Source organism: Pollachius pollachius (genome assembly GCF_949987615.1).
Source record: "Pollachius pollachius genome assembly, chromosome: 9".
NCBI lineage: Eukaryota > Metazoa > Chordata > Actinopteri > Gadiformes > Gadidae > Pollachius > Pollachius pollachius.
In genome coordinates this window covers 11263694-11278183 of record NC_136942.1, presented here as the reverse complement: position 1 = coordinate 11278183, position 14490 = coordinate 11263694, and the positions used below count along the sequence as shown (strand labels likewise).

The 14490-nt window shown below is 50.8% G+C and overlaps 1 protein-coding gene across 1 annotated transcript; it reads right to left on the bottom strand.

Annotated features, from left to right (window-relative positions):
- Positions 1-14478, bottom strand: slc13a1 (solute carrier family 13 member 1; the record flags this gene model as incomplete). The annotated part of the gene is made up of 15 exons (XM_079742685.1): positions 1-144; positions 263-400; positions 526-687; positions 1362-1456; positions 2854-2948; positions 3067-3168; positions 3401-3499; positions 3817-3936; positions 5466-5605; positions 6001-6052; positions 10527-10599; positions 10685-10860; positions 11601-11737; positions 12215-12343; positions 14374-14478. 15 exons carry the CDS (start codon positions 14476-14478, stop codon positions 1-3), a joined length of 1767 nt encoding a protein of 588 aa, XP_079598811.1.
- Between the last annotated feature and the right edge of the window lie 12 nt (positions 14479-14490).

The following is a 14490-nucleotide window of genomic DNA, read 5'->3' as shown; positions in this document are numbered from 1 at the left end:
TCAGGGGCTGGTGGCGTTGGTCACCGGTGGGAGGGGGACCCAGCTGGGGAAGGTGTGGAGGTCGAACAGGGGAACCGCCCACGTGGTGACAGCCAATAGCACGGCCAGGAGGCCGATGACATTCAGACCAAGCCCCGCCTTCACCTGGAAGTGTCGCCATGACAATGGGTAAACATCCTGCATCCTACTAAACCATACTATGTGTGTATAGTGTGTAAAGTGTGTGTGTCTGTATATTGTGTGTATTTGTATGTGTGCGCACCATGTCCGAGGTCTTCAGGTGGCCGTAGGCGAAGACCACGGCGTTGGCGGGGTTGGAGACGGGGAGGAGGAAGGAGAAGGAGGTACAGAGAGTGGCCGGAATCAGCATGTAGAGAGGGTTGAGGCGGAGAGCCTCAGCCTGACGCACGCACACAGAGACACAAACACACATGCAAACAGAGACACACAGACACACAATCAAATTATTCTTTGCATTAATATGAGGTTGTAAGTTCTCTCTCTCTCTCTCTCCTCCAGACTCACCAGAGAAGAGAGGATGGGGAGGAAGATGCTGATGGTGGCAGCATTGCTGGCCACCTCTGTCACCGTGGTAACGATGATGCAGGCGATGAGGATGGTGGCGAGGACAGGGAGGTCTCCAAGAGGGACGAGGAGCTGGGACATCCAGGTGGAGAGACCAGCGACCTACACACACACACACACACACACACACACACATGCGTGCACACACACACGAACACACGCACGTACACAAATACACACACATGCAAATACACACCCACATACCACACACATACCACACGCACCCACATACCACCCACATACACACATACAACACACACACACACACACACACACACATGGACACCCACGTACCAGACACACAAAAAACACAGACACACCGACACACACACCTCATACACACACACATACACACACAAACACATACACACATATACCAAACACGTACGTGCACCCACAAATACCACACATAAGCATACGCGCACACACACACATACACAGGTGGTTAGTCTTATGGTCATCAATCATGATGCTGTGGTTCCCATAACAACAGCTACAGAAGATGCAAGTGTATAAACCAGAGGTTACCATGACAACTTAAGTTAAATCCCTAGAGACAAAGCATCTAACATTTAACATCATGAGCAAGTACAGGTGTGTGTGTGTGTGTGTTTGTGTGTGTGTGTGTGTGTGTGTGTGTGTTTTTGTGTGTGTCTGTGTGTATCTGCTTGTGTATCTTTTTGTGTAGTTGTTTGTGTGTGTGTGTGTGTGTGTGTGTGTGTGTGTGTGTGTGTGTGTGTGTGTGTGCCTGTGTGTGTGTGTTTGTGTGTGCGTACCCGCGTTCCCTCTGCCAGAGCGAAGCCCCCTCCCACCAGCAGCAGAACCTCCCAGGGCATACAGCGCTGGAACTCCTCCCACGAGATCATAGGCTCTGCACACACACAAACACACACACACACACACACAAAGTGAAACACACACACACAGAGGCACACGCACACACACACACACACACACACAGGTACACACACACACACAAAAACTCACACGCACACACACACACACACACACACGTTACTTACTTCAATATGTGTGGGTTAACAGGTTAATAATAAAGTACACTGTGTGTGTGTGTGTGTGTGTGTGTGTGTGTGTGTGTGTGTGTGTGTGTGTGTGTGTGTGTTTGATAACAGGTTAATATAAAAAGAAGGTTCTTACAGAATGTGTTTGTGGGGTTACAGGTTAATAATAAAGAGATGGTTCATACTGTTTGTGTGTGTGTGTGGGTAACAGGTTAATAACAAAGAGAGGGTTCTTGCTCTATGTGTGTGTGTGGTTAAAAGGTTAATAATAAAGAGAAGGTTCTTACTGTATTGTGTGTTTGTGGGTAACAGGTTAATAATAAATATAGGGTTCATACTGTATGTGTGTGTGTGTGTGTGTGTGTGTGTGTATGTGTGTGTGTGTGTGTGCGTGTGTGTGCGTGCGTGCGTGTGTGTGTTTGTGCGCGTGTGTGTAGTAGGTTAATAATAAAGAGAGGGATCTTACTGTATGTGTGTGTGTGTTATAGGATAACAATAAAGAGAGGGTTCTTACTGTATGTTTGTGTGTGTTATAGGATAACAATAAAGAGAGGGTTCTTACTGTATGTTTGTGTGTGTTATAGGATAACAATAAAGAGAGGGTTCTTACTGTATGTGTGTGTGTGTTATAGGATAACAATAAAGAGAGGGTTCTTACTGTATGTGTGTGTGTGTTATAGGATAACAATAAAGAGAGGGTTCTTACTGTATGTTTGTGTGTGTTATAGGATAACAATAAAGAGAGGGTTCTTACTGTATGTGTGTGTGTGTTATAGGAGAACAATAAAGAGAGGGTTCTTACTGTATGTTTGTGTGTGTTATAGGATAACAATAAAGAGAGGGTTCTTACTATATTTGTGTGTGTGGGTAACAGGTTAATAATAAAGAGAGGGTTCTTACTATATGTGTGTGTGTGTGGGTAACAGGTTAATAATAAAGAGAGGGTTCTTACTGTATGTTTGTGTGTGTAGTAGGTGAATAATAAAGAGAGGGTTCTAACTGTATGTGTGTGTGTGGGTAACAGGTTATTAATAAAGAGAGGGTTCTTACTGTATGTGTGTGTGGGTAACAGGTTAATAATAAAGAGAGGGTTCTTACTGTATGATTGTGTGTGTAGTAGGTTAATAATAAAGAGAGGGTTCTAACTGTATGTGTGTGTGTGGGTAACAGGTTATTAATAAAGAGAGGGTTCTTACTGTATGTGTGTGTGTGGGTAACAGGTTAATAATAAAGAGAGGGTTCTTACTGTATGTTTGTGTGGGGGCGTTGGCGGGGATGATGAAGAGGAGGAGTCCCACCAGCATCGCCACGGTCGCATCAGATGTGTAACCAGAGTAGATCCTACAGGAAGCGGAATAGACCGGATTCAGAACACACTGGAAGATGAGGTATGATAATCTGAGGTTAGATGAGGTAAGATAAGGTAAGATAAGGTAAGATAAGGTAAGGCAAGACTCACTTGGGGACAAGCGAGGCCCAGCCCGGTACGAAGCCGGGTTCCCTGGTGAGCCACAGCAGAGCGAGGACCACAAACAGAACCATAGTCACCACCTCCTGGGGACTGGAGGAGGGAGGGAGAGAGGGGGCAGGGAGGGGGGGGAGGAGAAGAGGGCCAGAGGGGATGATAAATGGATGTTAGAAGAAGATGGACGTAGAAGATGGATGGATTATGGATGGATAAGGGATGAATGTTGGATGAATGAGTGATGGATGAATGCGTGATGTATGATGAGTGATGGATGATTACTGCTGGATGATGAGTGATGGATGATGAGTGAAGGACTGGTGATCACCTCATGGGTCCGAGTGCGTTGTACTCCTCCCTGATGATTCTGGCTGACCTCCTGTCGCTCTCCTTCTTCTCTCCGTCACATCGCCACAGGAATCGGAAACTGGGTGGAGGTAGCATTATTTGTAGCTAGCCTGACTTGAAGCAAGCATAGCTCTGAGATAGCCTAGCTTATAGCTACCCTAGGTTGTTCCCAGCTAAGCCATAGCCAGTCAGCCTAGCCTGACTTGTAGCTAGTCTAGCTAATAGCTTGCATAGTTCATTGCTGGTCTAGCTTTTAGCTTGCATAGCTCGTAGATAGCCTAGCTCGTAACTAGCATGGACTTTAAATAGTCTAGCTTGCTGATAGCCCAGCTTGTAGCTAGCATAGCTTGAAATCAGATGAAAACAAGACGTGTGATTGGAGGATGCAGGACTCACTCTGAACCAATGAAAAGCCAGTGCAGCCACAGCCAGCACAGCAGCAGCATAATGACACTGATCGGCAGACAGAGGAGCAGCCAGTTGCCAAAGTTTATCTCTTTGGATTCCGGGTAGGTCCTTAACGTAAACACATTCAGTTGGTTATTTTACTGAGCCGGAAGACTATCAACATTGGATGTATTATGATCTATGTAATTATTGAATACATCCTGGCTGATCTGGTTAGTAGCTGGTTAATAACCGGTCACTAACTGTTAGTAACTAGTTAGTAACTAGTTTGTAACTTGTTACTACCTGGCTGTTTATGTCACTAAATGTTGCTACCTGGTCACTAACTGGTCACCAACTGGTTACTAACTGGTCTCTAACTGGTATCTCCCTGGTTACTAACTGGTCACTAGCTTGTCTCTAACTGGTTACTGACTGTTACCAGTGGTGGACAAAGTACTCAGACCACGTACTTGAGTCAAAGTTGAGATACCTAGTGTAAAATATTACTCCAGTAAAAGTGGAAGCACTCCCTTTAAACGTCGACTTGAGTAAAAGTATGAAAGTACTTGGCTTCAAATGTCCTTAAGTATCAAAAGTTAAAGTAATTTGGTGTAATGTAGTTCCAATGACTTGCTATGTCCTTCATTTAAGGTAAAAAAAAACCCACTAACAACACAATCATTTTTTTCTATTTGTGATATCTGATACTGATATCATTTGAGACTAGAAAATGCATTTCTGTGCTGTAGTGCAAAGTGAGGTTGAAGATATGTTTTAGTAAAGCCACATAGATGTGCTTGCGTGCGTGCGTGTGTGCGTGTGCGTGTGCGTGTGCGTGTGTGTGTGTGTGTGTGTGTGTGTGTGTGTGTGTGTGTGTGTGTGTGTGTGCGTGCGTGTGCTGGGACAGCCACAGAAAATGTATGTTTGGTACATGAGCTAAAATAAAACAACCCACAGAATAGTCATGCATAAAATTATGTTACATTTATGTAAAACTTCAACTTGAAATAATCATGAAAAACCTTAAAGAACATCAACCTTACAGTCAATACCAGCTCGACTAAACATCATGAATCAAATCTCCTTACGACTGGCGCAGAGGTTTGAGTGACAGATCTGATGGCCCTCCCTCGCCCCTAATTACGATTGGACAGGCAAGCATTGTTTTTTATCATTTAGCTTCTACCGGGAGTACACCTGGATATGTAGAAAGCACCAAGCCTCTAGCCATATAAACGGGGGTCCCCACAGACAAACGCACGATATATAACAATCATATATCCAATTGATTAATAATTTTAACGTATAACGTAACCGTTTAAGCTTGACATGGTGTTTCTAGGTTAAATATTGACGTTTAGGCTCTGCGACGTCCGCAATGGTTAGCTGTGTCTATGGTCACGCATGCATGTCGTGGAAAGGAACGTTGAATCGAACAACACGTTTTTGGAATGTAGTGGAGGAAAAAGTAAGATTTTCCCCTACGAAATCTAGTTAGGTAAAAGTATAAAGCCTCACAAAATAATGACACTCAAGTAAAGTACAGATACGCTAAAAATGTACTTAAGTACAGTGACAAATGACTTGTACTTCGTTACTGTCCACCACTGCTGGTTACCCACTGGTTACCAGCTGGTCTCTAACTGGTTACTCACTGGCTGATATACTGGGAGAAGATGAGGTTGGGGGAGGTGCCAGGGAGCGTGGTGATGCCTCCGATGTTGGAGGAGTAGGCGATGCCGAGACACAGTGCCCTGCACACGTCCAGCTGCCGTCGGCTGGAGGGGTCAGCCACCTGAGGACAAACCACTGGATCACACCTGGATCACACCCAGATCACACCCGTATCACACCTGGATCACACCAGGATCACACCCGGATCACACCTGGATCACACCCGTATCACACCTGGATCACACCAGGATCACACCCGGATCACACCTGGATTACACCCGGATCACATCCGTATCACACCTGGATCACACCTGGAACACACCAGGATCACACCTGGATGGATGGATGATGGATGGATGATGGGTGATAATGATGGATGATGGATGGATGATGGGTGATGATGGATGATGGGTGATGATGATGGATGGATGAATGACGGATAAATGATGATGGATGATGGGTGATGAATGATGGGTGATGGGTGATGATGGATGAGTAGACGAAGGTCCTTCCTACCTGGTTGTCAATGGAAAGCTGCTCAGGAGAGGCTGGTGCTTCTGGATCCTCGCTGAGGGGCCGAGAGGAACATGTGTTATGATCCTATGTGGACTCAGGGGACCACTACATCTGGGTCCTGGGCTGATAATGACTTTTATTCTTTGAATGTCCACTGTGTGATTGTTACACCTGGCACTGCTGCATCAGTGCAATGTGTTTTACGGTAACGTGCGATTCACGTGACCGTACCTGTTTTCAGTGAGTTGCGTTTTGGTTAATAAACGGAGAGCACGCTCCAAGTAAGCTCTGGCTTCAGTCTCCGTTATTCAAACATAACATTGGCGACGAGAGATGGCTGATTGCTCCCTACCACCACCCTCCCCCTTCCTAGCTCTACCCGGAGCACCACCGGTGCCGTGGCCTCGCTGGATTTCCTCGTTCGAAACATATATTCTAGCTGCCGGCTTAGAAGATGTTTCGACAGTAAGGAAACGTGCACTCTTGCTGCACTGCCTAGGAGCGGAGGGACAGCGCGTGTTTGGAACTCTCGGCAACGCAACAACTTACACAAATGCCGTGGAGCTACTAAAAGCACATTTCGCAGCCCCACAAAGTGCTCTGCTCCGTCGCGTCATATTCCGATGGAGGCACCAACGGTCGGGTGAGTCAGTGACGCAGTTTGTGGCGGATTTACGAGGTTTAGCTAGCTTGTGCAAGTTCGGGGCCTTACAGGACGAAATGATAAGGGACCACCTGATACTGCACACGAACTGTGACAAAATAAGGGAAAGACTCCTACTGGAAAATGATGATTTAACATTAGCAGCAGCTGTACACCTTGCAGTTCAGGTTGAATCTGCTCTGGAATGTGCAGCTAGTTTATCCACCTCTTCCAACTCTCTAGCACTGGCCAAGGCAGCGGGCCCACTCGAGTCACGGGTGCCCCTCCTCCACGTGAGTGTAGACAGCAGCGAGGAGAACATATTGCTAGCCTCTCAGTCACGTGACCGCCCACACCAGCCATGTGGGAATTGTGGCTCTTCTGCGCACAATTCAAGAGCTCAGATCTGTTCTGCCCGTGGTAAAACCTGCTCCAACTGCGGGAAACTCAACCACTTTCACAAAGTCTGTAGGTCTGCCCCAGCTAGAGCCTCCCAGCCACCTACCACAATCATCCACAATGTTAGCTCAGGACGAGCGCCATTTAAAACATGCTCGTTGATGGTTGGTGATGTTACTCTACCGCTCCTCCTAGACACTGGAGCCACGGTGTCCCTCCTGAACTTGGCGACTTACACACAGTTTTTCTCCCACGAGCCACTGGGGCAGCCCACCACCACCCTGCGTGGCTATGCCAACTCAAAGATTGACATCGTGGGCTCCCTTCAGCTGCCTGTGAAATACGGAGAGAAGACACTGCCACTCTTCAGGTTCAATATTGCACGCCACAGGACCAACCTCCTTGGCCTCGACCTTTTCAACAGCCTCGGTTTCACTCTGCTAGACACCGCTGGCTCAGAGATTCACACTGTTACCATCCCCTGGCAGCAACAGTGGCCCATGCTGTTCAGCGGTGTGGGCTGCTTCGATGTTTTCGCCCACCAGCCCTTGTTAGACCCGCAGGTGACGCCTGTCATCCAGCCCCTCCGCCGCTCTCCTCTGGCCCTCCGCGATGACATCTCCTCTGAGCTACAGAGCATGCTCGATGGCGACATCATCGAGCAGGTGAATGCATCGCCTTGGATCTCCAACATTGTGGTGGCAAAGAAGAAGTCTGGGGGGCTGCGACTCTGCGTGGATCTAAGAGCGGTAAACAAGGCCATCATCCCAGACAAATACCCTTTGCCAACGATAGAGAAGCTCACCGCCCAGTTCCACGGGTCCACCACTTTCTCCAAATTAGACCTCCGCCAGGGTTACCTCCAGGTGCCACTACACCCTGAGAGCCGCAACCTCACCGCGTTTATCACCCACAAAGGGGTCTTCCGTTACAAACGCATGGCTTTTGGTCTAAGCTCTGCCCCCAGCTACTTCCAAAAGATAATGGCCTCCATCTTCGCTGGGATCCCGGGTGTGGCCATCTACCTGGACGATATCGTGGTTCACGGGGCCACTGTCGAGAGCCACGACGAGCGCCTCCACAGAGTGTTCAGTGCACTGGCCAAGCACCACCTCACACTCAATGGCGAGAAGTGTGTCTTCGCTGTCCCGGCCATTGAGTTTGTGGGGTTCCGTCTCTCGGCTGATGGCATATACCCTCTCCACTCGAACACAGAGGCCATCCACCGTGTCCCGGAGCCCACCTCAGCCACTCAGTTGGCCTCCTTCCTGGGTATGACAGCATTCTACCTACGTTTCCTGCCACAGTACTCGGCCACAACTACACCGCTGCGACAGCTGCTGAAACATGGTGAGCCCTGGTTCTGGTCGTCTGCCTGCTCGGACGCTGTGCGCCTCCTGAAGTCCCAGCTCACCACACCACCGGTCCTGGCGCACTTTGACCCAGCCAGCCCCACCCTCGTCACATGTGATGCCTCCGCCATGGCCATCGGTGCTGTAATGTCCCAGCTGCAAGGGGGTGTGGAGAGGCCGATCACCTTCGCCTCACGGGCTCTCAGCCCCACGGAACAGAGGTACTCGGTAGGGGAGCGGGAAGCCCTAGCGTGCCTCTGGGCATGTGAGCGCTGGCACATGTACCTCTACAGACACGCATTCACACTGAGGACGGACCATCAGGCCCCCACCACCCTCCTAGCCACGTCTGGCACCGGCCACAAACCACTCCGTCTCCATCGTTGGGCCGACCGCCTGCAGCAGTACAACTTCCGCCTGCATTTCACGCCGGGTCGGGACAACGTGGTGGCTGACCTGCTGTCACGTGCAATCCCCAACTCACCCCCAGATCCATATTTGGCCCCCGGTCAGGACCAGGCCGAGAACGACCTCGTCCAGCTCCTCCACACACCCCTCCAGGAGACAGTGTCACTGAGGGAGATCCAGGACGCCCCAGCTGACGACCCCACCCTCTCTACACTCTCAACCTACATCAGACAGGGCTGGCCGGTGAGGGTACCAGATGAGTTGCTCCCCTACTCCAGGGTCAGGGACGAACTGTCATGTTGGAACGACACTTGCATCGCTCGTGGGCTCTGCACTGTGGTCCCGAGTGCCCTTCGGGCGCGTGCCCTTGCTATGGTGCACGAGGGCCACTTGGGCATAGTCAAGCTCAAACAGCGGTGTCGCGACATGGTGTGGTGGCCAGGCATCGATAGGGAAATCGAGACCCTGGTCAAGGACTGCACTGCTTGCCTTCTTAGTGGTAAGACCAGGGCCCCAGCCCCACCCCCGCCCATGCAACCACTGGACTGGCCATCCAAACCCTGGGAGCACCTACAACTTGACATCTGCAGCAAGCTGCATGGAGTACCGCATCACCAGAGGTTCCTCGTCGTTGTCTACGACCTCCACTCTAAGTGGCCAGAGGTAGCGCCTGTGGGCTCGGTCACAGCCAAGGTGTTGGTTGACATTCTCGACTCTCTGTTCGCGCGGTGGGGCCTGCCCAAGAGGATCACGACCGACAATGGTCCCCAGATGGTCTCCCACGAACTGTCCTCTTATCTGGAGGGGAAAGGAATACGCCACATTCGCACAGCATTCTACAACCCGGCTGCGAATGGGGGGGTGGAACGGCTGAACCAGTCATTGGAAAATGGCATCAGGGCCCATCTGGCACAAGGGTGCACACTCACCACCAGCCTCCTCCAACCGCTGCTGCATTACCGGGCCACCCAACACGCCACCACAGGAGTCTCCCCAGCCTCCCTTATGCCGGGGCGGGAGCTCCAGCTGCCTCTGGATAGGCTCCACCCTACAGCAGTTTGGGCCCCAGCCCACCCGGTTCGAGCCGCCGTCGACACACGCCAGCGTCGGATGAAGGACCGTTTCGACAGGGCCCGACGTGCTAAGCCACCTGCCATCGCTGTTTTGGACTGGGTCAGGATTCGTCGACCTCATCGGGACAACAAGCTCCAGTCGTTTTGGTCGGACCCGGTCCAGGTCAGCCAACAGCTAGGCCCGGCTACATTCAGGCTCGCCGACGGCACACGCTGGCATGCTAACCGCCTGGGCAAGGTACACGCCCCCCCGAGCCCAGACCTTGTGGTGCCCGCTGCTAGAGTTCTGCCGGCTGCATGGTTAGAGGCTGCACCAATCCCAGCTCCTCCGGCCCAGCCCGACGGGCCAGTGGTTGTTGCTGCACCTGAACCCCGTCCAGCTCGGGCACGCGGCAGGCCCCAGCACCTGCGTGACTTTGTGACTGAGTATCACTCCTAGTTCTGTGAGGGGGGGGGAATTGTTACATCTGGCACTGCTGCGTCAGTGCAATGTGTTTTACGGTAACGTGCGATTCACGTGACCGTACCTGTTTTCAGTGAGTTGCGTTTTGGTTAATAAACGGAGAGCACGCTCCAAGTAAGCTCTGGCTTCAGTCTCCGTTATTCAAACATAACAGTGATACAGAGACGTGATCCTGCGGCCTCTCTCACCCTCCAGCACGGCGGTCCTCCTGCTCCTTCTGGTCTCCAGCCCGGTACTCCTCCTTCTCCTTCTGGTCCATCTCTGAGGAGACAACACAGGGATGAGCTCCTCCTCTGAGGGGCGTTCAGGCAGAGATGGTTGAGGGGGGTGGGGGTTCCAGACCTACCATCCATCTCCAGGGCAGGGTTGTGAATGCCGGTTGGCTCTGCCCCCTCTTTGTCCCCAGGCTTCAGCACCTGAGTGATGACCGCATCCACGATGGGCATCACCATGGTAACGGCCGAGGTGTTGTTGACCCACATGGAGAGGAATGCACAGCCGCACATAAAGCCCAGCATCAGCCTGGAACACAAGAGTGACCTCATCACTGGTGACCTCATCACCAGAGTGACCTCATCACTAGAGTGACCTCATCACCAGAGTGACCTCATCACTAGAGTGATTTCATCACCTGAGTGACCTCATCACCAGAGTGACCTCATCACTAGAGTGACCTCATCACTAGTGACATTCTCACCAGAGTGACCTCATCACTAGTGACCTCATCACTTGTGACTTGATCACTAGAGTTACCTCATCACTAGAGTGACCTCATCATTAGAGTGACCTCATCACTAGAGTGACCTCATCATTAGAGTGACCTCATCACTAGAGTGACCTCATCACTAGAGTGACCTCATCATTAGAGTGACCTCATCACTAGAGTGACCTCATCATTAGTGACCTCATCATTAGAGTGACCTCATCAGTCCTCTAGTCACCCCCACCAGGGTGACCCACAATGCGGGGTTGACTACCCACCAGGGTGACCCCCACCAGGGTGACCCCCACCAGGGGGACCCCCACCAGGGTGACCCACCATGCGGGGTTGACCCCCACCAGGGTGACCCACAATGCGGGGTTGCCTACCCACCAGGGTGACCCCCACCAGGGTGACCCCCACCAGGGGGACCCCCACCAGGGTGACCCACCATGCGGGGTTGACCCCCACCAGGGTGACCCCCACCAGGGGGACCCCCACCAGGGTGACCCACCATGCGGGGTTGACCCCCACCAGGGTGACCCCCACCAGGGTGACTCACCATGCGGGGTTGACCCCCACCAGGGTGATGAGCTTCAGGGCGATCCTCCGATGGAGCCCCCACTTCTCTATGGAGGTGGCCAGGCAGATGACCCCCACCAGCAGGAAGTGGAAGTCCTTAAAGTACTCCTTAGCCACCTGCAGGGGTGAGACGCAGAGAACCTTCATCAAAAAGACCGGGGAGTGGGCTCTGTGCTCTGTTTTCTCTGTGTGTTCTTTGTTCTGTGTTCTTTGTGTGTTCTGTGTTCTGTGATCTGTGTGTTTTGTGTGTCTTATGTTATGTGTGTTCTGTGTTCTATGTGTTCTGGGTTCTCTGTGTTCTCTGTGTCCTATGTGTTCTGTGTTCTGTGTGTGTTCTGTTCTATGTGTTCTGTGTCTTGTGTTCTGTGTGTTCCGTGTCTTGTGTTCTGTGTTCTGTGTGTTCTGTGTTCAATGTGTTCTGTGTGTTCTGGGTTCTCTGTGTTCTATGTGTTCTATGTGTGTTCTGTTCTATCTGTTCTGTGTGTTCTGTGTCTTGTGTTCTGTGTGTTCTGTGTTCGGTGTGTTCTGTGTGTTCTGAGTGTGTTCTGTGTTATTCTGAGTGTTTTCTGTGTTCTGTGTGTTCTGTGTTCGTACGTCAGCTGACGACATGATCCCAAAGAAGGGGAAGAGAATGGCGGGCAGCATGGCGGTGATCCCCAGGGGCAGCGGCTCAAGGGCCCAGAAGGACGCCATGAGGATCAGGACAAAGGCGCATTCTGCCTCCTGCAGGCCAGGAGGCACATTACACCCACATTACAACCACATTACAATACACCACATCACACCACATTACACCCAGCACTCGAGATGAGGGGGGATGGCATCCTACTTTGGAATTAAAATGATAAAAATCATCCCCCTTCTGAAACAGCCATCCACCCTTCCCATCCCCTGTTATTTTATCAATTAATGTGGAAATATTACCGCTATTTCATTATAGTGGTTTCCTTTTTCAATTCGGCGCAACGTTACTTTTCCCAGGGCAGATTTGACAGTGACAATACATTCTCGGGCAAGTGCGCAAGCACGCAGGCACGCTTGCTGTGCGCCTGCGTACTTGCGCAATAGTGCCTTCACGAGCTCTCATTCCACACCATATGAGACAGACACTGGTAGTGTGAAGCTGTCTCTGCATCTCAGACATCGCTTCCGCAGACAACTCTGTCCCCTTTTCTCCCCTTCATTCCAACCCATGAGCAACGCTAGTCTCCCTTCTCTGCCGAATGCATTTTTGAAAAAAAGAATAAGAACCAGTTTTTAAAATCCTTAAAAGTGATGCATGCCTCGAATCGTGTGATGCGTCCGATGAGCTGCGTTTTTTTTTACAACTCGACCGCTGATTACACCCACATTACAACCACATTATACCACATTAAAATACACACACATTACAACCACATCACAACGACATCATAGTACACACACATTGCAACCATTTTACAACCACATGACAACCACATTACAACCAGTAGACACATATACACATACTACACACACATCACCTCAATACGTAGCATAGTACCCACATAGTACACACATAGTACACAAACAGTTCACACAGTGTACATATATTCCTCCTACATATCTTTGTACACACATAGTAAAGTTGAGATAAACATTAGTGAGTCTGCATTGTTGACCATAGGGCAGTAGTGATATAATATCCCGCTAATATCAGGGATTTAACTGAAAGTCGAGATTAGATAAGCAGCTTCACTTTTCCAGGAGGGGAAATTTCAGAGAGAAGATAATGAACCTCTGCCCTAGACTGGGCCGCACAGGACTGAGAGGACCCTTACTCAGACCTAGACCGGGTCTAGGACTGAGAGGACCCTCACTCAGACCTAGACCGGGTCTAGGACTGAGAGGACCCTTACTCAGACCTAAAACGGGTCTAGGACTGATAGGACCCTCACGCCTTGTTCACACTACATGCGTCCGTCGACTGATGGGGTCTTTCTGACGTATCCACGTGTTCTTCCGGGTTGTATTACAAAGGTGATTTCATTGGACAGTGTCCAATGCGTATATTTGCATAACGCAGTCTGATTGGCCGACGGATCGGTTGCTGCCTGAAAAGTAAAACATTTCTAAACCTTTTGACTCAGGCCACGGAGCCGACAGGACGGACGGACCCACAATGCATTTTGCGAGCGCCCCATGCAAAGTCAATGAGATCCGTCGACGGACGGAGGTAGTGTGAACAAGGCGTAACTCGGACCTAGACAGTGATGGGACAGGAGAGAGACCCCAACTCTGAGCAGACAGTGGTGGGACAGGAGAGAGACCCTAACTCTGACCAGACAGTGGTGGGACAGTAGAGAGACCCTAACTCTGAGCAGACAGTGGTGGGACAGGAGAGAGACACTAACTCTGAGCAGACAGTGGTGGGACAGGAGAGAGACCCTAACTCTGAGCAGACAGTGGTGGGACAGGAGAGAGACCCAAACTCTGAGCAGACAGTGGTGGGACAGAAGAGAGACCCTAACTCTGAGCAGACAGTGGTGGGACAGGAGAGAGACCCTAACTCTGACCAGACAGTGGTGGGACAGGAGAGAGACCCTAACTCTTACCAGACTGTGGTGGGAAACTAGTTATGAGACCCTAACTCTGACCCAGACCAGGTCTCAGAGGACTGATAGGACCCTAACTCTGAGCAGACAGCGGGGGACAGGAGAGACCCTAACTCTGACCGGACGGTGGGGGGACAGCAGCCATGGGAGCCTCAGAGTAGACGGTGTGTGCACGCTCACCTTGGTAGGCAGCAGCAGAGGAAGAGGTAGCAGCAGCAGAGGGCCCAGGATGAAGAGCAGCACAGAACGGTGGCTCCACAGCACGCGACCCCATCTCACACCCATCTCACCGATAGT